The following is a 26,363-nucleotide window of genomic DNA, read 5'->3' on the forward strand; positions in this document are numbered from 1 at the left end:
TCTCAATAGTTTGGTTTCTGCCACTTCTTCAATTTGTACTCCTCCCATATTAATTGTATCCCATGCTGTTTTGGCCTTTTCCTAGTTGAACAGACCAACATAACTTTGGTTTTCTTGGTGTTTAAAACAAGTTTGTTTTGGCAAACCCACTCACTGATATTCTCCAAATCTCCTTGTAAAGCCTGCTGTACCTGTTGAACCGATTGTCTTGCTGCATAAATTGTAGTATCATCTGCAAATATAGTAGCTTGAGTTTCAACTAAGGCATAGGGAAGGTCGTTGGTATATATTAAATAAAGAAGTGGCCCAAGGCAGCTGCCCTGCAATTTAACACACGAGGGGAATAACATGAACCATTGATATAGGTGGACTGTTTCCTGTCAGTTAGATATGACTGTACCCAATTCAATGCTACCTCCTTAAAACCATAATGCATTCATTTTGTCAAAATTATTTCATGATCCACTAAATCAAATGCTGCACTGAAATCTAAAAATAGTACACCCACAAACTTGCCATTATCCATAGCATTGAGCCACTGGTCAGTCATGTCAACCAATGCAGTGGTAGTGGAATGGTTTTTGCGATAAGCATGCTGATTGGCTGTAATCAGATCATTCTTTTCCATGTACTCCCACATTTGTCAACTCACAATACCCTCCAATATCTTACCGAGTGTAGGGAGTAGACTAATTGGCCGACTATTGGCAGGCGTAATGGGTTCTTTGCAGTCTTTCGGAATAGGACACAGTTTCGCATGCTTCCATACATTTGCAAACATCCCCTTTTCCAGTGACCAATTAAATATGTATCTCAGTGGAACTGCAATCTGGGGAGCAGCACAGCGAAGCAAAAAATTGTCCATAAGACCATAACCTGTAGATTTACCATCAGGTAATGACTTCAATAGGTTTAATACCTCCTCCACTGACACAGTTTGCAGACTAAAAGAGCAGATCTTGTTGCTCATAATATGATCATCAATCCATTGGACAATAGCTTGTTTGGAAGAATGTATGTTTACATTGTTGCCCAGTAAATACATTTTCTTTGTAAAAAAAAATCTGCAAAATGATTGGCGATATCAACTGGTTTTGTTATGATTCTCCTGTCAACCTCCACACTAGATGGTTATGAGGAGAGATGTCCTAAGAAAGCCCTTAACTGTGTTCCATATCATTTTTACAATCATTTTTACAATCAATAAAAGCATTGTTGTAAAATAACTTTTTTTCTTTCGATTCAATTTAACTGCATAATTACGTAATGTTCTATAATTCTGTTCATCAATTTCTAATTTTGACTTGGCTGCTAAGACTTTTGCCATATTTTTGAGAAAAAACCTCACCCAGTTCATCATCAATCCATGGAGATGGACGGGCACCAACTGTACTCTTTCTTATAGGGGCATGATGGTCCATTACCTCAGTGAGCAAATCAATAAAACATTCTGTAGCGTGATTTAAGTCATCCTCTAGATAAATCAGCTCCCAGGGTACAGCAGCCAAATCATTTAGAAATAGCTCATGATTAAATGTTTTAAAATGTATTTTGACCACAATCTTAGGGGGTTTCTTTGGAACCTTGGTGTTCATGGTTATGGTCACAATATTATGGTCTGTCCAGCCCACTGGCATTGATCTGGCTTTTAAGCATTGCAATGGTATATTACAGAAAATCAGATCAATGCATGCGTCTGAACGATGACCCAACTTAATTGAAGATCTAGTAGTATCATTAACCATTTGTTTCAAACCACAGTTCTTGGCATATCTCATCAATTTTGTTCTATTCAAATTATTGTGATCCTTCCAATTTATATTAAAATCACCCAAGATAAATACATCTCTGTTACTATCTGTGGCCTGGTCAAACCCAGTGCATAAGTCATCCAGATAGGACACCTTAGAGCTAGGAGGTCTATACACACATCCTACCAATATGGGTGCCGTTGTGAGGCAGATGTACTTGAGCCCATAGTGCCTCTATTTGACATACATTAAGGTCATCCCTCCTCTTAAAAGGTATATGATTCTGAATATACAGTGCTACACCCCCACCAGTCCTATTCCTGTCCCTTCTCAGTAGACTATATCCTTGAATGTTAATTTACCCATCATTTACAGATGACTCTAAATGCGTTTTGGTCAAAGCCAAAATATGAATATTATTTATGTTGATCATGTTAAAAACCTCATGTATTTTGTTAGGAAGGCTACATACATTAACCTGAGCTATATGCAGCCCTTTCCTTATCAAGTAGAGATCAATAGAGCATGAATTCATTATAGTTACACTACAACACACAAACTCAGATTTGAACATTAAATTAAAATAGCCAGGGAGTTACGCTAGAGTCCTGATACAATTGCCCGTTGATATAAAGTTTATCCATCACCATGGAGACTCGTTGATTCAGGCAACGCTTTTCCTTCATGATGGGATATCGGTTTTTTTCTCCTTTCATTGATCTCGGTGGGAAAGTGATCATTCATCCCAAAATCAGTGTTTCTGAGTTCTCTCCCCGTGTTCTTCGTCATTTCCTTTTGCTTAAATTTGTCAAAACATGCAATAATAGCCCGTGGCCTATTTCCAGAGGCTTTACCTATTCTATGGACTCTGGAGAAAGTGACATTACGCACAACATCAGTGGGCAGTTTTAGTTGAGTTGACATGAAGTCTCAGACAGTGTCCTCACAGCCTCTGCTGTTGTCATTCTCCGGTATCCCTGAGAATATTAGATTGTCCCGCATTGATCGACACTGTACATCAAGCAAGGTTTCTTTAAGTTGTTTGTTCTCCCTTTGCACCACCTCCACCTTGCTATGAATAGAGTCTACAGTACCTTTCAGCGCCGTGTTCTCTTTCCTTAGATCATCAATCTGACGTGGGCTGAATTCTAGACTAGCACATAATGCATTGATGTCCTCTCGTAATATATCCAAGATATCAAGTTTGGCAAGCCTTTCATTGATGGATTTTAACAAGTCCACATCCATATCAGTAAACCTCTCCCCACTCGCCCACTTACTAGGTAGGTGATGGTTTGGTTCCATCGTTGATACCTATTGGCCAACCTGGTTTTGGTTTGTTTTGCTGATTGGGTTGGTTGTCCTTATCCAATGCTTGAATCCTCAAACCAGCGACATGTTTCTTTGAGTTCGTAAGTATCTCTCGTCAATGAATCGTACAAGCTCTTCAATGGATTCGGAATCATCCAGCGTGTTTACAGGCAGAGTTAAACACACAAACAAACTGTTCAGCCGCAACTAATGTTGAACCGTATGGAGTTGCATGTTCAAAACGGGGGACTGATCTGTAATGTCCGCCAGCATTTCTTGAGGAGGAAGACAGAAAAAGAAACTGATAGCTAGGTGAAAGAACTGGATAGGTTTCCACTATTTTGCATTCACCTGTCAGATCAGTCAGTGATTTTCTTTTTTACTTGAGCTGCCTCAGGTTGCCACAGTGCGGCTGATTCTGAGTGGGTTCACTTGTGTTGAATTCTCAAACGCACTAAAAGCCTTTTGATAAATTGTTTTCATTTGTCTCTATATAAAATGGGTTTAAAAGACAGACCGCTCAATGCAAAGCCAGACTTATTATGTGACTTAGCTGTTTCATACATGATGCATCATTTTATTATTTGTAGTAAATGCGTTGATGTACACTGAAATACTAAACAAATGTCCTTTCCCCCCTGCACTGACTCTCTTGAACTGACTCTATGCACACTCACACATACTACACTGGCACTCCAACACACACACACTGCATACGCTCATACACACAAAACACGCCTACATGCATATTGACGCTACACTCACAAATACACACTTCCACACTCTTCACATACACTGCTGCTACTCTGTTTTATCAATCCATCCTGACAAGGGGTCGGAACCAAAATGATTTCCCAATCGTTTTGTTCCCGAACAGAACCGTGTTTTCTTTTGTTCCACTGTTCCAACCAGCAAAATGAAGTTATGAACCGGTTCGAACCCCCCAAAATGTAATGGTTTATATAGTTTCTTTCTGTTCCTTTTTAAACCTCTGAAATCATTGTCTTTTTTTTTTTTTTACATTCAATTACTTCACGAGTGGATAGAGCAGCTTGCTATGGAGGGGGCAAGATATGTAAATTCTTTGGACAGACAAGTGTAGTGAAGGGTGAGGAGAGCGCTGTTCATGAAGCAATGGGCATGTTGTTATGACATGCATGATCTGAATTAGACCCACAGAATTATATCTACGAAGGAGCGGCGTCTTTGAAGAAAGTTTGAATGTCTTTGAACTTCAGAGTTGGCTTAACTAACGTTGGACCAGAGCTAGCCCTTGATCATGACTCTGTTCCATTACACATCATGTGGCCTAGAGTTTTCAAGCGCTAGACCAGAGCTAGCTAGTGTGTGTGGAGTGGCACCAGAATTTAAATTAAAAAATACTTTTGTAGTTAATAAATCCAATGTGAAACGTGATATCGGTAGTATCCTTTAACCAGAATTAAAAAAGTGAATCCATTGTTCCCTAATTTGAAAATCCCCTTCCCTAATTTTTGAATCACGCCTGTAACTACAGTAGACTGCATGAAGCATGCAGGAGCATGCAGGAGGGAGGGGAGGTAGCCTACACACACTGGCAAAGATTTTCAGCTGGCAGGCAGGCAGACACTATAATAAGTTTGCAAAGCCCTCACTGTCACTCATAGGTGCTTTGTTGCATTTTTTTTGTGGGACTGGAAAAAAATATCTGGAATATAAAATAAGGTTATTAACCAGTTTCCATGCTTTTAAAATAGCGTTTCTGTTCCCGGCAACTGTATAGATCACTTTCGTTCTGGTTCTGTTCCTCCCCAAACATTTCGTTATTTTACGGTTTTCAGTTATGTTCCCTGAACCGGTTCCAACCCCTGATCCAGATTGCCTAGTTACTTTTATCCCTACTTGCATGTACACATTACCTCAACTACCTCGTACCCCTGCAAATTGACTCGGTACCGGTACTCCTTGTACATAGTCTTCTTGTTGTTATTTTGTGTTAATATTTCCTTATTCTTTTGTGCACATTTTTCTTACTTTGCATGGTTGGGAAATGGCTTGTTATCAAGCATTTCATGGTAAATTCCACACCTGTTTAATTCGGCACATTTAATCGAAATACATGTTTTTAAGTATTTGCTTATGCGTAAATGATAGCAACCTAAAACCCTTATCAGATTTAAAGGCAATTGTAAACTGGGTGGATCCTGAACTTCATGTTCTTTCTTTATTGTAATGGGATTTATGCACATCCCCAACTGCTGCCAAATTTAAAGGTGTGTGTTTCAATGTTCTGTTTTTAAGATGGTAGCACTGCCATGTTTCATCTAAGATTTTTTTTTAACAGCCTTCTGTTGTATAATGAGTAAGTCTGTCATTGTTTATTTGCTGTGACATTTAGGCCTAAACGTTTGTGGTTTGTTAAGAGTTAAGACTTCCATTTGTATGAAAGGTTTAAATAAACATGTTTCTAGATTTAAGAAAGCACAACTCATGGTTGGAAGTTAAATGTGACTGTCTGAATTGTTATTTGATCTATGAGCTCTCAATTGGAAACCCTTGAAGGGAATTCTATAATGATTAAATGTACACTATCGTTCAAAAGTTTGGTCACCTAGAAATGTCCATGTCCATTTTAAAATAAAAAATCAAATTGATCAGAAATACAGTGTAGACATTTAATGTTGTAAATGACTATTGTAGCTGGAGACAGCAGATTTTTCATGGAATATCTACATAGGTGTACAGAGGCCTATTATCAGCAACCATCACTACTGTGTTCCAATGGCACGTTGTGTAAGCTAATCCAAGTTTATCATTTTAAAAGGCTAATTGATCATTAGAAAACCCTTTTGCAATTATGTTAGCACAGCTGAAAACTGTCCTGATTTTAAAGACGCAATAAAACTGGCCTTCTTTAGACTAGTTGAGTATCTGGAGCATCAGCATTTGTGGGTTCGATTACAGGCTCAAAATGTCTAGAAAACAAAGACCTTTCTTCTGAAACTCGTCAGTCTATTGTTCTGAGAAATGAAGGCTATTTCATGTGAGAAATTGCCAAGAAACTGAAGATCTCGTACAACGCTGTGTACTACTCCCTTCACAGAACAGCACAAACTGGCCCTAACTAGAATAGAAAGAGTGGGAGGCCCCGGTTCACAACTGAGCAAGAGGACAAGTACATTTGTGGCTAGTTTGAGAAACAGACGCCTCACAAGTCCTCAACTGGCAGCTTCATTAAATAGTACCTGCAAAACACCAGTCTCAACGTCAACAGTGACGTCAACAGCGACTCTGGGATGCTGGCCTTCTAGGCAGAGTTGCAAAATATATGCCATATCTCAGACTGGACAATAAAAATAAAATATTATTTTGTGCACCGGGGCCTCCCACTCCTTTCTATTCGGGTTAGAGCCAGTTTGCGCTGTCCTGTGAAGGGAGTAGTACACACCTTACCAACAAACTAACATGGTCCAAGCACACCAAGACAGTCATGAAGAGGGCACAACAAAACCTATTCTCCCTCAGGAGACTGACAAGACTTGCCATGGGTCCTTAGATCCTCAAAAGGTTCTACAGCTGCACCATTGAGAGCATCCTGACTGGTTCCATCACTGCCTGGTATGGCAACTGCTCGGTCTCTGACCGCAAGGCACTACAGAGGGTAGTGTGTATGGCCCAGTACATCAATGGGGTTCAAGCTTCCTGCCATTCAGGTCCTCTATACCAGGCGGTGTCAGAGGAAGGCCCTAAAAATTGTCAAAGACTCCAGCCACCCTAGTCTTAGAATGTTCTCTCTGCTACTGCATGGTAAGCGGTACCGGAGTGCCAAGTCTAGGTCCAAAAGGCTTCTACCCCCAGGCCATAAGACTGCTGAACATCTAATCAAGTGGCTACCCAGACTATTTGCATTGCCCCTCTCCTCCCCTTACGCTGCTGCTACTCTGTGTTATTATCTATGCGTAAGTCACTTTAATTACTCTACCCACATGTATATATTACCTCGACTAACCGGTGCCCCCGCACATTGATACTGTACCAATACCCCCTGTATATAGCCTCGTTATTGTTATTTTACAGCTGCTCTTTAATTATGTTACTTTTATTTGTTACTTGTTAAATTTGTTTTCTTAACTGCATTGTTGGTTAAGGGCTTGTAAGTAAGCATTTCACTGTATGGTCTACACCTGTTGTATTCGGCGCATGTGGCAAATACAATTTTATTTGATTGAGGGTTCACTCAATATCCATTCATCTCTTTAGGAAATGCATCATTTTAGGGAATTAGTATTGTGATCATATTCAACGATACTATGCTTGCTCAGATAATACAATTGTTCTATGATAGTTGATATCTTATTGAATTGTCTAACGTGTGTGACGCACTCTTGTCTTTCAGGAGGAGTTTGGCTACAATGCTGACACTCTCAAACTTTTGTCCAAAAATGGGGAGAGCCTACTGGGAGCAATCAACTTCTTCATTGCTAGTGTGAACACACTGGTGGACAAAACAATTGAGGACACTATGATTAACATCAAACAGTATGAAATTGCCAGGTAATATGAGAATATTGGTTTACTGTTACTCGTTGACTGACTTGCATCCTCTTTTTGAACATTTTGACAGCATATGTTATTCCTAGGCAGTTTAAGATATTGCTATGTCCAAGTTAGTGATTTGGGGAGGTTTCATCAATTTTTTCTAGGATTTTGTTTGACTGTTGGTCGTGTTACTACCCCTAGCTTGGTCCCAGATCTGTTTGTGTTGTATAACCAACTCCTCGTTGTCTGGAAAAACGTTGACCGTTGGCAAGTGAAAAAAAGAGTATGTGGTTGACCTTTGTCTGTTTTTTTGACACCCCTTGTAGGGTTGAGTTCGACGCGTACCGCACAGACCTGGAGGAATTGAACCTGGGCCTGCGGGAAGCCGCCACGCTGCCCAAGATAGAACACTCCCAGCAACAGTTCCAGATCCACCGCGAGAAGTACGAGAAGATGCGCAACGACGTCTCCGTCAAGCTCAAATTCCTGGAAGAGAACAAGGTACTTCAGAAGCTAGTTTTTGCTGCCATTTTCAGGAGACATGAGTATTCTTAGTCTTTTTTTTTCAGCATCAAGGGCTAGTACAGAAGACATGTGACCAGATTTTGCATCCTTACTAGGATGTAATTGTCTTGGAACCTTTGCTGTCAACTAGGGATTAACATGGGTTACCAGGATCCCAGGACTGTCTCGGGAACACTTCACATTTCCCGAAATAATAACCTAGGAAATTACAATATTTTTTCCCCAATGTGGCACTAATGTAATTCCTTAAAATACACGACATGCGCATCGGCAGATTAGCAAAAAAACAAATATCACATTATCCAAGCAGGTTGTCGCATGGCAGCTTTCTTTAGCCTGGTGTATTTTTTCACACAAAGTCATCATAAATTCAAAGCACATGCCTAATTGACACTGCTGGACCGCACATGCAACCCGAATGCAGTTAATAAACACAAGTATAGCCTATAAAATGAGTGCTGCTTTGAGCTGTCATTGTGAATCTTCAGACAGTCACAAATGTTATAGGCCTATGCCCAATTTACTACATTAAGTCTGCTAACAATTCAGAGAGGCATGACGGGGAATTATATTTTCACCTAGAGCCAAGGCTATTTTCCTATTCATTCCCACTGAAACCAAAATCCTGACTCCTGTCTCGCATGAAAATTCCTAACTTTATTCTGTAATTCATAGGTTGTATTGTCAAAGCACGTCTCTTGCCTGTGTGTCAAACTACCGCTATAACATTTCCTCCGCTTCCCTGCGCTGTCTTGTGCTTGCTGACTATATGAAAGCTTCGGTTGAGAATTGTGTGACCAACAAACAATATGCGAGTAGATATGGATATTCTTAAAACAGAGTTGGTCCTTGTTAGAATACTTGATTTAAACAATTTCCACTCTTCAGTTCATGAATAAAGGGAAGATGATCTGTATAATCAACTTGCTTTCACCAAATTAGGTATTCTGTCATTTGTTGAATGTTCTCTAGCAAGCTTAGCAAGTTTGGTCATTTTACTTTTGTTTGACTGTTTTTGGTACAAAGTTTTGTTACCAAGTTTGTATGATTCAATAACGCTATATTCGTGGGGTAGCAGGGTAGCCTAGTGGTTAGAGCGGGATTTTAACCTTTCGGTTACAAGGTACAAGTCTGTCGTTCTGCCCCTGAACAAGGCAGTTAACCCACTGTTCCTAGGCCGTCATTGAAAATATGAATTTGTTCATAACCGACTTGCCTAGTTAAATAAAGGTAAAAAAATAAAATACTCAGCGTGCGTCCTGAGTGTGTTCTGTGTCGAGAGTGCTGCTGAAATGTGCTGAATTAAATGAGGAACATGGTAACGCTCGGAATTTATGAACGGACTGTTTCGCAATTCACCACAATGTCATTGGCGATCAAAGATAAAGTAACTATCATTACTAAATATCAGTTTCATTTGCTCTGAAATCATATCAAATTTTATTTGTCACATACACATGGTTAGCAGATGTTAATGCGAGTGTAGCGAAATGCTTGTGCTTCTAGTTCCGACAATGCAGTAATAACCAACGAGTAATCTAACCTAACAATTCCACAACTACTACCTTATACACACAAGTGTAAAGGAATGAAGAATATATGAATGACTGATGGTACAGAACGGTATAGGCAAGATGCAGTAGATGGTATCGAGTACAGCATATACATATGAGATGAGTAATGTAGGGTATGTAAACATTATATGAAGAGGCATTGTTTAAATTAACTAGTGATACATATCTCCATCAATATTTACATTATTAAAGTGGCTTGAGTTGAGTCAGTATGTTGGCAGCAGCCACTCAATGTTAGTGGTGGCTGTTTAACAGTCTGATGGCCTTGAGATAGAAGCTGTTTTTCAGTCTCTCGGTCCCTGCTTTGATGCACCTGTACTGACCTCGCCTTCTGGATGATAGCGGGGTGAACAGGCAGTGGCTCGGGTGGTTATTGTCCTTGATGATCTTAATGGCCTTCCTTTTGACATCGGGTGGTGTGGGTGTCCTGGAGGGCAGGTAGTTTGTCCCTGGTGATGCGTAGTGCAGACCTCACTACCCTCTGGAGAGCCTTACGGTTGTGGGTGAAGCAGTTGCCGTACCAGGCGGGGATACAGCCCGACAGGATGCTCTCGACTGTGCATCTGTAAAAGTTTGTGAGTGCTTTTGGTGACAAGCCAAATTTCTTCAGCCTCCTGAGGTTGAAGAGGCGCTGTTGCGCCTTCTTCACCACGCTGTCTGTGTGGGTTGACCATTTCATTTTGTCCGTGATGTGTACGCCGAGGAACTTTCCACCTTCTACACTACTGTCCCGTCGATGTGGATAGGGGGGGGTGCTCCCTCTGCTGTTTCCTGAAGTCCACGATCATCTCCTTTGTTTTGTTGACGTTGAGTGAGAGGTTATTTTCCTGACACCACACTCCGAGGGCTCTCACCTCCTCCCTGTAGGCCGTCTCGTCGTTGTTGGTAATCAAGCCTACCACTGTAGTGTCGTCTGCAAACTTGATGATTGAGTTGGAGGCGTGCATGGCCACGCAGTCGTGGGTGAACAGGAGAGGGCTCAGAACGCACCCTTGTGGGGCCCCAGTGTTGAGGATCAGCGGAGTGGAGATGTTGTTACCTACCCTCACCACCTGGGGGCGGCCCGTCAGGAAGTCCAGTACCCAGTTGCACAGCAGACTGGGATAAGGATTGATTGAATATGTCTGTAAACACACCAGCCAGCTGGTCTGCGCATGCTCTTACGTAGTGTCGTAGCAGAGCCCCTCTTATTTAGGGAGAACCCTGGCACAGTGACCATATCTTGGTTTTAAATGTGCACCTTCAATTTTTGCAGTATTTCCTGGGATTCTCTGAATAAATATGAATTATTCCCGCTATTAAAACTTGATACATTTTCAGAAAAATATTCATCATTACTGCCAAGTCAGCCTGGTCTCATTGACTAGACCTAACATAGTAAAATCAAATCCGGGACACTCAAATTGTAAGATAGATTACGTTTGGTATGGTTACTTAAGGTAAAAACGAAAATTGTAATGCGTAACATATCATACGAAATGGGTAATGGACAGCCACAAATTAATACATACCGTACGTGACATGTCATATTAAATGGAGTGTCTCTGATTTACGTACAGAATAATACAAAATGCTCTGAGACCAGGTTGGCCAAATCTAAAACTGACCTGTGTTGCTGTTTGAAAAGACTGCTGGGATATTTGCTGAATCAAAACAAACCTGTCCATTACACAGTTCTTCAACAGGCATTAAATGCGAGTATGTGTTTGTTTACTCTGGTGTGAGTGCTCATGTCCTCTTTCTGTTCTTTCTCCTCCTTCCGACCCCTTTCCCAGGTGAAAGTGTTGCACAACCAGCTGATCCTCTTCCACAATGCCATCGCAGCATACTATGCAGGAAACCAGCAGCAGCTGGATCAGACGCTCAAGCAGTTCCACATCAAGTTGAAAATGCCCGGCGGGGATACACCATCTTGGCTGGAGGAGCACTAATCAACCGACCCACCCCTCCCAAAAAATCCACTGTGGTTTGGTCTGGAGAGGCTCCCGAATTATTGTGAAATAACAGGAAACGCTCTCCGTGCTCTGTCTGCCTCAGTTCCTCACACTTTTCTTCAGGATTGTAAAAGGTTTTTAGGCAAAGCAACACTAAGACAAAGAATTAATTAAAACACAAAAATATTTGTCCATCTCTTGGTTGATAAACTGTAAGTTCTGTTTTCTACTATGCTCTTGTTCTTCCTGTACAAGGAAATCCATTGACCTTTGTTCTAATCGTGAAGTGGCAATCTCTCTTTTTCTCTCGTTCCCTTCTTTTTTACTTGGAACTCTTGCAGTTCTTTTCGAATCATTGGAAATTCACTTTTTGGGGTTGATTTGACAAATCTAGTGAGAAGCACGGAGATGTTAAATACATTTTGAAAAGTGTATGGCCTTTTTACTCCAGCTTATTAATGTTGTAGCTCGATACCGCAGAGACATTTTGGGACAAAATGGCCGTCGTGTATTTGGCTCTGCATCCAGTTGGATAATTTATCTCCACTTTTTGTAAAAGTCTGGCCACCCATTGATGAAGTAACACTAATGAGAGGCATCATTAAATTGACATGATGTATCATAAGCTTGATGTGACACCTGTTATACCCAGTGTATGACTGTAGGAAATGGATTACCGCCACCTTGGAATTCGATACAGTAGATTAGATGGTTGGTTTTCACTGTTTGTCATTGTACTGTAATGAATAGCGCCGCTGAGCATTTTCTAACGCGCGTCAATGTCATGTTTACGGTGCTATTATGTTGCAGTAATGATGTTCAAGTAGTGTTAACCATTTGTGTTTGTATTTGACTTTAATCATGGGTATATGATGGACAATATTAATTATTGAATTGAAATGTTTTGTAATTCCAGAGAAATTGAAGGACCAGCCTTACCACGTGAACTTGATGTGCCTTGTTTTATGTCTGTACAACTCTCTCGCTCTGTCTGGTGTTTCAGCTAAACACAGACCCCTCACACTGCCAGCTTCAGGACCACATAGCAGTAGATGGATAAAGAATGGACCAAACATACCTACATTACATACACTCCAAACCAACATAAACCACTCAATTGTCCTATTTCACTATTACCTCGCTGTGTGAGTAGAATCCTTTTTGCCGCATTTGAGAAAGGGGGTAAATACGAGTAAACAGCTAGCGATTTAGCTGTTAATTAAATAATGAGACTTATCTGCTTTAAAACTAACCTATATGCTAAACGAGAACATAAATGTTTGCATTTTGGAATCAGAAGTTCAGTCTTGGTATTGTACAGCGACAATCTCTATGCTAGTTATAGTGAAATAGGGTGATTCCCTTGACTTTCCAATTGCAGTCACTTTTTAAAACGTTATCCTCCTCTCAAGTATATAATATCGCACATTTATGTACTATGAGAAAACAACAAAAAACACTTGTGTATGAACTGTGTATATGAGATGAAACCTAAATGAAAGTGGACTTGAAAAACTTTTTGTACATAGGAAAGACCAGCATCCTTTTCCTAAGCTTGTAACCTTTTGAATAGTTATTTTCTGAATACTATAGTTATTTCCTTCGAAAGGACCACAGTTATTCTAGCCAGATGTCTCGTCCCTGCGGGCAAAATATGGCATGGGATTTCATAATGACGTCATATTCTGGTTGTTGAAATGTTAGATAGCCAGATGACAACCAGGTGAAGACCTCTCTTTCATGACGCCATATTTTGGTTATCTGGTCAAATTATATCTAAACACCTTCCCTTTAGAACCTGACCATAATGTTCACAAAAGACATGATAATGACGTTATTGCAACCACTTTTGCCCACTGGGGTTCCTGTCTTCTACTTGTACCTACAGTACTGTTCCTGCTGTACAACAGTGTGTGTGTATTGTACATCAATCTGTTGTTCAATGACATGATGTAAGCATAGATAAATATATATATTTGTAATTTCCTCTTTTACCTTCGATATATTATAGGGTATATGAATGAAGCCATGGGGCATTTTTCTCATGCTGATTTAACAGGTGTTCAAAAACAGGTTTCTGAATGTTGTGCAATGTCTTTTGGGGGGGGAAATAATAAAATGTTTTCTTCATAAATGGCTCCTTTTGGTGTTTTTGTATGTTTGCAATAATCGAGCGCAGGCATTTTATATTTTCACAATGTCTTTGCATTTGGTGCCTTTGTATGATTTGTGTGTGTTCATTTGGATGATTTAGCTTCATGTGGTGCTGCCACCAGGGGCTGGTATTGAGAAGGCTTAGCTACAGTATATAAATAAAGAAATCATTTTCTGGTGTCACCTTTCTTAAGAAAACCTCAAATGCACATTGGCGTAGCTTGTTTTCTATTGATAAAGGGAATAATTCATTATGGAAGCATCTTGTATATAACTAAAGCACATCTTAAAACTGAGTGGAATATTTGTTGTTTTTTAACAATTCCAATTCCACATCTTTTGAATTGAGGCTTTTCCAAGTGGAAAGCGTTTTATTTTAGAATCACCTACCTGCAACACCCAAAGGTCTGAAGCGTCACAGGATCTAACTGATTCGTTAAACAGAATGGTTGTGAAGTTTAACGACGGTCTTCTCAAAGCCATTACAAAAGTAAAAGCAAGTGCTTGTGGAACTGATTTGTGCTTAATTAATTGCTGTCGCTCGGCAATTTGTCAGCAATTCAACTTTTCTCACTCCTGGTCAGTTTAACTATTTCAAACCTCATATTCTATTGTTTGTCCTTTTTTTGATTGTACAATTTCAGAAAGTCGAAGCCTATCAGTTTTAAACAGTCCTTTTGTGGTCATCAGACATTAACAGTGTTAAGTGCTCACTCACCGGATCTATTATTCATAAGCATAGACTCTTTGTCTGTATGGCATATGTTCTTTGTTTGCCTGGATGATATATTACTGTAATATAGAATGATCCATTCTGTGTAACTGTTTGGCATGTTAAACACCAGCGTGAAGTCATGTGTACCTCGAGGTGTGACGCAAACACGTATACTAGCTCATCCCAGGACTAAACACCAATAACAGTAACCATAAAACCTTGACACCAACAACACATCTGTCACTACAGTGAGGGTGACAAAGTGGCGCCCCCCCCACCCTTTCCCTCTCTGTCACCCCAGGCCACACGGCCCTCTTTTGAGAGAGTGGTGAATTCTGTAAGGGCTCTAAATGGTTTATGTGCCCCAAATAAGCATGTGGAAACCGATCGGATTAGCCATTTACACAACAGCCACCAGTCATCAGTTAGCCTAGCCAGGCGCATTAGTGAATTAGCATAGCGTCCAGTACCGCATTGTCCTGATGGCTAGGCTGTCCCCAAGTCTTTATGGGGGACTTATGTGAACGGTAGGATCAAACTTCAACTTTTTAAATCGACATTATGTGTGTGTACGTATGTGTTGACATTTTGTGCCGCTATAACACATGGGTCAAAGGCACATTTAGCAAAAGGTTCACTTAGCAATTACACAGCACACTCACAAAAAGTCTGCCTCCCAGAGGGTGTCATAGAAATTGATTGGTATTTGTCATTTGTCATAACAGACTAACACCACCAGCTGCTGATGTGTATCCGGTGTTTTATGGTCACCATTGATTTATGTCTGCTAAGTCTAGATTTTTTTTTAAATTGCACTGAGTAAAGTTTTTTTTTTTAAATTAACTAATCAGTGAGGTTTTTTATTACTTTTGTAGCAAGTATACTGTAGATCCCTGTGTATACTTGTTGCAAATCACTTCAACATGTGTGCCCAATTTTTAAGGGTAATTGAATTAAGAAATCCGCTACAGGTACACTTTTCATCAACTAATGCATATAACAATGTCATCCATTTCTGTCTCATGACAATTCAAGTTTATGCATCTTCTCCACTTTACATAATTGTTCCAAATCTCTAGTTGAGTAAAATTATAATATGCTCATCCTCAAACTAGTTGAGCCGCCACCTCAGCAAGAGACATATAGCTCGAGGGAAGAGGGAGGAGAGTGGATGTATTTCATTTCGAAATGGGTCCTTGCATGGAAGGACTGAGAACTACTTAATGTGTTATTAATTAATCTCCTTGACAGTAGGTTCTAATTTATTTATCAACCTCTGTCTAGGCTATGAGACTAGGAAAATTGTCTATCACTGCGAAAAAAATGTAATAGCCATATGATTTCAAATATGGCGGATATGAAGATTTGAGACAGTTTGCAACAGCAGGAAAACAATCCTGCAGCAACAGTAAATGTGGATTATAATCCATGGACATTTTTGTAAGAGCTGATACATTTTTCAAATGGGAAAATCAGGTCTCAAATTGTAGCACCTTATACTGTAGTAGCAGTTCATTTGATCTAAGATGGTTACAGTATAAGCAGAAAGCTTACTATCACGTCAATAATTCAGCATTTAGGGCTTTAAGACTATGAGCTGGTCAGTGCCGTTAGATATGGGATCTGTAGCATTGCAGGACATTCATCTTGAAGTAGCAAATAAGTGTAAATGTTGTTCACTTCGCTTAATCTGTGTCTAGGAAACCAGTCCATACAGTATAACAACCTATTACCTGCCTTCCTATCAGTGTTAATCTCTTTTCTTCACACACACTCAGATCGGTCTCTCTCTCTCTCTCTCTCTCTCTCTCTCTCTCTCTCTCTCTCTCTCTCTCTCTCTCTCTCTCTCTCTCTCTCTCTCTCTCTCTCTCTCTACACTGCTCAAAAAAATAAAGGGAACACTTAAACAACACAATGTAACTCCAAGTCAATCACACTTCTGTGAAATCAAACTGTCCACTTAGGAAGCAACACTGATTGACAATAAATTTCACATGCTGTTGTGCAAATGGAATAGACAAAAGGTGGAAATTATAGGCAATTAGCAAGACACCCCCAATAAAGGAGTGGTTCTGCAGGTGGTGACCACAGACCACTTCTCAGTTCCTATGCTTCCTGGCTGATGTTTTGGTCACTTTTGAATGCTGGCGGTGCTTTCACTCTAGTGGTAGCATGAGACGGAGTCTACAACCCACACAAGTGGCTCAGGTAGTGCAGCTCATCCAGGATGGCACATCAATGCGAGCTGTGGCAAGAAGGTTTGCTGTGTCTGTCAGCGTAGTGTCCAGAGCATGGAGGCGCTACCAGGAGACAGGCCAGTACATCAGGAGACGTGGAGGAGGCCGTAGGAGGGCAACAACCCAGCAGCAGGACCACTACCTCCGCCTTTGTGCAAGGAGGAGGAGGTGGAGCACTGCCAGAGCCCTGCAAAATGACCTCCAGCAGGCCACACATGTGCATGTGTCTGCTCAAACGGTCAGAAACAGACTCCATGAGGGTGGTATGAAGGCCCGACGTCCACAGGTGGGGGTTGTGCTTACAGCCCAACACCGTGCAGGACGTTTGGCATTTGCCAGAGAACACCAAGATTGGCAAATTCGCCACTGGCGCCCTGTGCTCTTCACAGATGAAAGCAGGTTCACACGCACATGTGACAGACGTGACAGAGTCTGGAGACACCGTGGAGAACGTTCTGCTGCCTGCAACATCCTCCAGCATGACCGGTTTGGCGGTGGGTCAGTCATGGTGTGGGGTGGCATTTCTTTGGGGGGCCGCACAGCCCTCCATGTGCTCGCCAGAGGTAGCCTGACTGCCATTAGATACCGAGATGAGATCCTCAGACTCCTTGTGAGACTGGTGCGGTTGGCCCTGGGTTCTTCCTAATGCAAGACAATGCTAGACCTCATGTGGCTGGAGTGTGTCAGCAGTTCCGGCAAGAGGAAGGCATTGATGCTATGGACTGGCCCGCCCGTTCCCCAGACCTGAATCCAATTGAGCACATCTGGGACATCATGTCTCGCTCCATCCACCAACGCAACGTTGCACCACAGACTGTCCAGGAGTTGGCGGATGCTTTAGTCCAGGTCTGGGAGGAGATGCCCCCACCTCATCAAGGGCATGCCCAGGCGTTGTAGGGAGGTCATACAGGCACGTGGAGGCCACACACACATCAAGGTTAGATCAGCCTGTAGTGTGGTTTTCCACTTTCATTTTGAGTGTGACTCCAAATCCAGACCTCCATGGGTTGATAAATTTGATTTCCATTGATCATTTTTCTGTGATTTTGTTGTCAGCACATTCAACTTTGTAAAGAAAAAAGTATTTAATAAGAATATTTCATTCATTCAGATCTAGGATGTGTTATTTTAGTGTTCCCTTTATTATTTTGAGCAGTGTATATAATTGGATGTATGGGGTAGCCTACCTTTTGCCTGTGAACTTAAAATTGGGGGTCCAGCCTTCAAGGTGTCTTACCCTTAGGGACCAAACAGAGGTCCAGTGACAGCCCATAGTCATTGGGATGCAAAAAAAAACAGGACATACAGTAGGGGAGATAGGGTTCATCTTCAGGTCAAAGGTGAGGGGTCTAATGGAAATGTCCAGGTGAACAAAAAGGAGAGCAGTCAAATGAATCAAAATCATCTTGGTTTAATTACAGGTTGCAACAGGGAGACACCCCCAGCACAGAAGCAGAGAAAACGTCTAGTTTGGCCTTAGCCGAGAGGGCCCTTATATCCTAAACACATAGCACCATATGTCCTATAAACAATAGCCTGGGAAGCTTGTAGGAAGTCAAAAAAAACTGTGTCCGCTGCTACAGAATCACACAGTGTTTCACAGAATACAACAAAAATCAGTGTCCTTGGTCCTTCAAACACCAGTCTGGAGTCAATCACTATCAACAGATACAGTATGAGTTTAATCCATAACATACAGGATTAAGTCCATCAACCCATACCATGCACAATCAGAATACTGAAAATCATGTGTATTATAGAAAGAGAAACCATATAAACATGCTAAGCATTGTGTTAATCCCTCTAAACTGAATAACAACTGTATTCATCTTAAATATTCCCCATTCCAAGGAGTCAGGGTCAGAATTGAATGATTAATAGTTCTAGAAATGTTCTACCCCTGACCTTAAATGCTCCCAAGCATCTGTCACCTTTCTGTACTATTCTCTACTATCTTACTCACCATCCTCTTTCTCTTCAGGTCCTCTCTCTTCCTCTCCAATCTCCAGGCACTCCCTTCATCTTCGTGGCCTCCACCAAAATAGTCACCTTCAGAGACATCAGTAGCTAGCCTATAATATGTTTGCCCACAGGTAGCGAAAAAAATAAAATATTCAAGAAAAGCTGACTAATACAATTGCAGAGGCCTGTTTGCAAACTACATATACGTAGTTTGGAAAACGAAAGTGTATAGCTAACAAATATGGTGTCAAAATGTTGCCGTTCACCATATGCTTATTACATTGTAATAAGACATCAATAACCGCAACAAGACGCGTTGCACCAAATTGTAATAACATTTCTCACCGGCGGTGTGTCGCGAGCCTCACAGAGCAAGATACCGGTGGACACACCGCGTGTACCTGAGCCAATCACGTTTGAGATTGTGCATGCGTTGGCTTTGCTGCCCGGTGGCTGCTGCTGCTGTCGTCTCTGCCGCCCTTCAATAGATTCTCGTCCCTCAACGCAGCCGCAACGAACAGAGGAAACGGTCGCTGCTCTAACAACCAAATAATAACAATACACATATTTTCTGTCCCTGAAAAGTACGCCTAACTACCTGAAACGTTATCCGTCCAGATGACCTAGTATGCATTTTACCCTCCTCTCTCTCTCGGTAAGTGATTCATCAGTCAATTGTTTGCTTTTTTAGTCTGCAATTAAGTAGGTAACTCACTGCAACTGTGAAGATGTGTGAAATGACATCATGCACGTCAGTGCTTCTAAACAGTTATTCTTATGTAAAGTTTATTCTCACTTTGTATAGATGTCTGCACATAAGATGTTTTAGTCTTCATGTACTTGCCAGCCTAAATTCGTTCCTTCGTTTTTAGGGTTATTTTACAACATGTTGTAGCCTACTATGTGAATGGTACAGCATAGGCCATTCCATCCAACACTGATTCCTAATTCTATGGATAGGACATGTCACAGGATATAGATATTGTAGCTTAGTATCTTTGCTAACAATGCACATTTCATGTCATGTGTGAGCATACCATATTGTATATTCATTTATTTGTTGTCAGAAAATAATACAAGTGGTTACATTTTTGCCAAATATCTATATGTTAAAATAATCAATATGCTTGTATTTGGCTTTAACATGAAATAATTAATTCACATGTCCTTAATTGAATACAATTAACAGTGATTATTCAACGTTCTAATTGATTCAGCTTTGCCACCAATTGATCATGTAAGTTTGCCAAATGCCATCAATGGATTTTGTTGGCTTGCCTTGAATTTATTGTAAACTGTGTAAAGTCTACTAAACTACACGAGCCCATCTAAGATTTACGGTATTGTGTTGTGTGAAAATAGTATTACCATACAAAAACAACTCTATTTCTTCCACTAAAACACCTGCCCAATCTCTCTGAAAACACATCCATTGCTGTATACATACAGTACAGTATGTTTGCATTTGGCAACAATGTTGAATGTTGCAGTTTACCCAATCGTCTTAAAACAAGAGTGAAAATGACAACTTCTTAAAAAGCAATTCCAATGTTATTGTGGATGTTCGGAAGTCAACTAGTTGCTCTGTGACCCCTCAACCTACGAGGCTACATGTACAGGCTTTGCAACTCTGCCTGCGTTGGTTTAATCCCAAGACCCCTTGCTCTTCCTTGGCCTTTGTATGCCATTTCTCATGCTGAGATGAATTAGAGGCAATCCATTCAAGTGAAGGGAACAATGCCCAAGAAAAGAAAAGGTGCTGCCCTCACCGGGTCTGGTCAAGGGGGTGGGTTGGTATCACCCCCGTTACCGTGGATATCGGGACCAGCGGGGAAAAACTACATTTTGTGACGCCATCTTATAGCAGAAAGGGCCTTGGAGGAGGCTTGATTGATTTGTTTGGGAGCAGGGGCAGGATAATAAAAAAGAGTGGGAAGTTTGGATCTACTTTAAGTTCTACAGTTCTGTTTTCTTAAATCATGTCTATGAATGTGTTACAGCTTCGATTGTTGTAAAAGGTTCCGTTTCCCCATGCTTATTGCACAAAAAGAAAAAAAACTTCCTCGGATTTGAATTGGAATGTGATTCTGATTCTGATGTGATTCTGAAAGGAGGTCGCCGAAACATTTTATCCTCTTCACTTCGTGCGCTGCACTGTCGTGGACATGGAAAATGTCAGAGCGCTGTAAAGTTCAGGAGTGGAAAATGCAATGTCTTAATCTACAACACTAACGGATTACAAACCGCAATATGCATCGGAAGGAGAATAATGAGACTTGTAAAAAAGTCTGTATAACTCGCGGTGACGATATACTTCAAACACAAACCGTATCAGGTTTGAGGTTTCAATAAAGTAAATCTTCAGGATTCATATTACATATTTACTCTGTGAGTTAGATGAACGTTAATATTTTTGAACTGTTTAGGATTGGCCTTGGCAATACAAAAACAACTTTATTATTAAGAGGGTGCGTAGTATCATTAAGCACTCTTGTAATTTAAACCGCACACATGGGTCACCTATAATCAGTCTTACTCAGGGTACAAGGGCCTGGGGTATTTGTCTTGCTCTGAGCTATTGCCCTGGGCACCTTGTTTTTCCCCTCTCAAGGAAACACCAGTTGTTTTTCAGTTCCTCTCTGCTTCCCCCTCCTGTTATCTCTATGGTAACCTCAACAGCGTCCCTTCCTCATCTGTCTAGGGCCTAGGCCAATGCCCGCTTTCTGTGTCAGAGTTGAACATTTTGATCAAACTGAAGAAGCCATTTTGAAATGTCATTTAAATTTCAAATGTTATTTTGAATAAAGACAGATACAATGACACCATTGACACATTGAATACACAACAGCCACACACTAACCCACACTCATTTCCAGTGCTTGTCCCTAGATGAGCATTAAAGTATATTTAAAAAATCTAATCTGGTTATACGGTGCCATAAAAAGGGGTTATTCGAGCAAAAATTCTAGATAGCAACACTAGAGGCTCAGTTAGTAGAACTCAGTGTTCCATCATAGCCGGGCTAGACAGTCACCACCTGTTAACTGGAACAAAGGGGACGGATTCATACCTCTGTTTTGATGCTTATCTCAATTCACTGTGTTTCCCTGTTCTGTGTGTTCCCTTCTCTGATCTGACTTACCTTTCCCAATGAACATCCCCACTTTTCTTAACTCTCGATAGGCTTGGTGATTTAGAGCCAGTTTCTTTGTGATGTGATGTTTTTCATTTGTGATCTCAGAATGGCTTTCATCACGCAGTGATTAGCCTCCACCTCTCTCGGGGCTCTCATTCTATACTGAACAAAAATCTAAACGTAACATGTAAAGTGTTGTGTCCCATATTTCATAAGCTGAAATAAGAGATCTCAGAAATTATCCATACGCACAAAACATGTATTTCTCTAAAAATGTGTTTAGTGAGCATTTCTCCTTTGCCAAGATAATCAATCCATCTGACAGGTGTGGCATATCAAGAAGCTGATTAAACAGCATGATTATTACACAGGTGCGCCTTGTGCTGGGGACAATAAAAGGCCACTCTAAAATGCAGGAATGTCCACCAGCGCTGTTGCCAGAGAATGTAATGTTAATTTCTCTACCATAAGCCACCTCCAAGGTTTTTTTAAAGAATTTTGCAGTATTTCCAACCGGCCTCACAGCCGCAGACCATGTGTAACCATGCCAACCCAGGACCTCCACATCTGGCTTCTTCATCTGCGGGATCGGCTGAGACCAGCCACCCGGACAGCTATGAAACTGTGGGTTTGCACAACCAAATAATTTCCACACAGACTGTCAGAAACTGTCACTGGGAAGCTCATCTGCGTGCTCGTCGTCCTCACAAGGGTCTTGACGTGACTGCAGTTCGGCGTCGTAACCGACTTCAGTAGGCAAATGCTCACCTTCGATGGCCACTGGCACGATGTAGAATTGTGCTCTTCACTGAGGAATCAGTGGCAGTGGGGTTCTGGTATGGGAAGGCATAAGCTACGGACAACGCACACAATTGCATTTTATCAATTGTAATTCACAGTCGTGAAGAGGGCACAAAAAAGGCCTTAAAAATTGTTAAAGACTCCAGCCACCCAAGTCATAGACTGTTGTCTATGCTGTTACTGTATATTCAGCGCTTGTGACAAATAAAAATGTACTTGATTTATTGTAGTATACTGTAGAATACTGTAGTATTCACATTTAACACTAGTATAAATACTGTAGTAAAAGAAAACTGTAGTATATACTGTAGTGTTTTTGCATGCTGTATTATACTGTAGTATTTACGATAGTGTTTCTGCAGACATTACTGAAGTATTTACTATAGTGTTTCTGCAGACATTACTGAAGTATTTCCTATTGTGTTTTTTTTGTATTATATTTCACATAGAAGTGGAGCCTTTCTCCCTCAGAAGGTAGGCAGGAATGAGGTCTGAACGGATAGTGCTTCTGCTCCTTTTCTATGACCTGTAGGGTCTATACCTGGCATGTACTGTAGGTTTTCACTTATGGCTGGCACAAATTGCGATATGGGTTAGGAGAATGAGAAGGGGTATATGCTAATTAAATACATGCTATATTAAGTACTACACATGATCAAGGGGTAGTACAGTGTGTAGTATAGTATTCTACAGTATACTACAGTTACTATAGAATTCTATGTATTAGTTACATTCGGCTAGATCTTATGACTACAGTGCCTTCAGTAAGTATTCACATTTTGACGTGTTACAGCCTGAATTCAAAATGTATGAAATATTTGTTTTTCTCACCCATTTACACACAATACCCCATAATGACAAAGTGGAAACATGGTTTTAGACATTTTTGCAAATTGATTGAAAATCAAATACAGAAATATCCAGTTTACATAAGTATTCACACCGCTGAGTCAATAATTTGTAGAAGCACCTTTGGCAGCGATTAAAGCTGTGAGTCTTTCTTGGTAAGTCTCTAAGAGCTTTCCACACCTAGATTGTGCAACATTTGTCCGTTATTCTTTTCAAAGTTCTTCAACCTCTGTCAAATTGGTTGTTAATCATTGCTAGACAACCATTTTCAGGTCTTGCCATAGATTTTCAAGTAGATGTAAGTCAAAACTGTAACTCTGCCACTTAGGAACATTCCCTGTCTTCTTGGTAAGCAACTCCAATGTAGATTTGGCCTTACGTTCTAAATTATTGTCCTGCTGAAAGTGGATTTAATCTCCCAGTGTCTGGTGGAAAGCATACTGATTTTTAATGTGTTTAGCTCCATTCCATTTATGTTTTATCCTGAAAAACTCACCAGTCCTTAACAATTACAAGCATACCCATAACATGATGCAGCCACCACTATCCTTGCAAATATGGAGAGTGGTACTCAGTAATGTGTTGTCTTAGACTTGCCCCAAACATAACACTTTGTATTCAGGACAAAAAGTGAATTGCTTCGCAATTTTTTGCAGTATTACTTTAGTGCCTTGTTGCGAACAGGATGCATGTTTTGGAATATTTTTATTCTGTACAGGCTTTCTTCTTTTCACTCTGTCAATTAGGTTAGTATTGTAGAGTAACTATAATGTTGATGATCCATCCTCAGTTTTCTCCTATCATAGCCATTAAACTCTTTAACTATTTTAAAGTCACCATTGGCCTTATGGTGAAATCCCTGAGCAGTTTCCTTCCTCTCCAGCAACTGAGTTAGGAAAGACGCATGTATCTTTGTAGTGACCGGGTGTATTGATACACCATCCAAAGTGTAATTAAGAACTTTGCCATGCTCAAAGGAAAATTCATTGTCTGCTTTTTTTTTTTACACATCTACCAATAGATCCCCCTTCTTTTGCGAGGCATTGGAAAACCTCCCTGGTCTTTGTGGTTGAATCTATGTTTGAAATTCACTGCTCGACTGAGGGACCTTACAGATAATTGTATGTGTGGGGTACAGAGATTAGGTGGTTATGAATAAATTATGTTAATCACTATTATTGCACACAGAGTAAGTCCATGCAACTTTAATTATTTAGACTTGCCATAAGAAAGGGGTTGAATACTTATTGACTCAAGACATTTCAGCTTTTCATTTTGAATTAGTTTGTTAAAATAAATCAAAATTCATAATGCCACTTTGACATTATGGGGTATTGAGTGTAGGCCAGTGACAAAAAAAATCAACATTTAATTCAGGCTGTAACACAACAAAACGTGGAAAAATTCAAGGAGTGTGAACACTTTCTGAAGGCACTGTATGTCCCAAATGGCACCTCATTCTCTATATAGTTCCCTATATAATTTTTTATAGCCCCTTTGGGCCCTGATCAAAAGTAGGGAATAGGATGCCGTTTGGGATGCTGCTTATAAGTATGGAGCTATAAGTATAGCTTCTATATAGCTTTTTGCTGTACATTAGGCCCTTTGAATGCAAAAATGACAGAGCAAATCTTCCAGAATTGATCCTAAACTCTGGGATTTGTTATATGCTGCCGTGTTGGAAGTCTATAGCACGAAAAGCCTGGAATAAAAATGAGATTGCAGGTGTTTGTGCTGCTATCGGGGCTATGCGCTAGAGGACATTGGTACAGTACTGCAGGTTCCATAGAGAGATATGTGATTCAACTATTCGCACTGAGATTTGCCGGTACTTTTTTAAAAATGAGATCTGGAATCCTATTTCCTTGGCAATGCCTTGTGTCTTTCTATCTACATTTCCATGACAGCATTTATGTAGATCAGTGTAGGCTGTCCATGTGTAGGATTTGTGAATGAGTTATGCAATCAATCCTTCCTCGGGTGCAATTACAGTATGTTCTAGGGACCCTCAATAAAATATCCCATTTCATTAATAATTTCCTTATACTGTCAGGTTGTACACTCTATAAGAAAGTACATGAATGACCAAGTTGCATTAAGGAGAACTCAGAATCTGTCTGCCTCAGCATCATTTGCAAGATACAGTATGTCTTTGAGCTCCGTAGTTGATACATTTTCTGGGTTTTATATACGTTTTGATAGACGTAACATGATGAGAAGACACTAATGACACTTTCATGAAGTAGATCCAAAAGTGACACTGTTAATGATTGTGAGATCAGAGAGATGCTTTCATGTACCTCACTAGTTGGTGTATTGTATGCACTATAGTAGCGTTGTAGTACTCAAGACTGGTCTCAGTCACAAATCCGGTCTTGAGACTGCTTTTTTATTGTTTCGGACTTTGGATAACGTTGTATTCAGTCTTCACTCGGTCTCGAAGCAAATACACAGATTACTTGATATTACTGTCGAGCCCCAGACCAGCCTTTATTGCTATATTTTCATATCAACATTTTTGATATCAACACTATAGTACACAAAGTACAGTATAGCAATGTGTTCAAAGTGGATGCTGAAGATTTTGGACAAGACAGGTAACAAGATGCTGCCTAAAGTTACACATCTGACAACAGAGGAAGACTTCTACTTTGTAGTACGAAGAGTTTCATACGTAATCAGCTTCCTTGATACCCACATAACTCCCCTTTTCATCTGAATTGTAGTCTAAGACAATGCCTCAAATAGACAGTGGTTTGGTTTTACAACGTGGACTACCTAACCCAGAAACCCACTTACTGTGCCTTATTGGTTTAATCATCTGTCCAGCCACTCCTGGGAATGGATGGCCTGTTCGAATCTCATCACGGACAACTTTAGCATTTTTGCTAATTAG

At 40.5% G+C, this 26,363-nt stretch overlaps 2 protein-coding genes across 4 annotated transcripts in view; both read left to right on the top strand.

Moving 5' to 3' along the window:
• Positions 1-13,747, top strand: part of LOC129841030 (arfaptin-1-like) — a 43,105-nt gene extending 29,358 nt beyond the window's left edge. For all 3 annotated transcript variants that reach the window (XM_055909140.1, XM_055909142.1, XM_055909143.1), the window contains 3 exons: positions 7,438-7,595; positions 7,907-8,081; positions 11,455-13,747. In XM_055909140.1, coding sequence (XP_055765115.1) covers positions 7,438-7,595; positions 7,907-8,081; positions 11,455-11,610 — 489 coding nt within the window. In that variant the 3' untranslated portion in view covers positions 11,611-13,747. The remainder of the gene's footprint in view (positions 1-7,437; positions 7,596-7,906; positions 8,082-11,454) is intronic.
• Positions 13,748-19,143: 5,396 nt separating this feature from the next.
• Positions 19,144-26,363, top strand: part of LOC129841281 (FH2 domain-containing protein 1-like) — a 59,575-nt gene continuing 52,355 nt past the window's right edge. The window contains exon 1 of the mRNA XM_055909477.1: positions 19,144-19,336. The gene's annotated coding sequence lies outside the window, so the exon portion shown is untranslated. The remainder of the gene's footprint in view (positions 19,337-26,363) is intronic.

Source organism: Salvelinus fontinalis, chromosome 42 (genome assembly GCF_029448725.1).
Source record: "Salvelinus fontinalis isolate EN_2023a chromosome 42, ASM2944872v1, whole genome shotgun sequence".
In the NCBI taxonomy this organism is placed as follows: Eukaryota; Metazoa; Chordata; class Actinopteri; order Salmoniformes; family Salmonidae; genus Salvelinus; species Salvelinus fontinalis.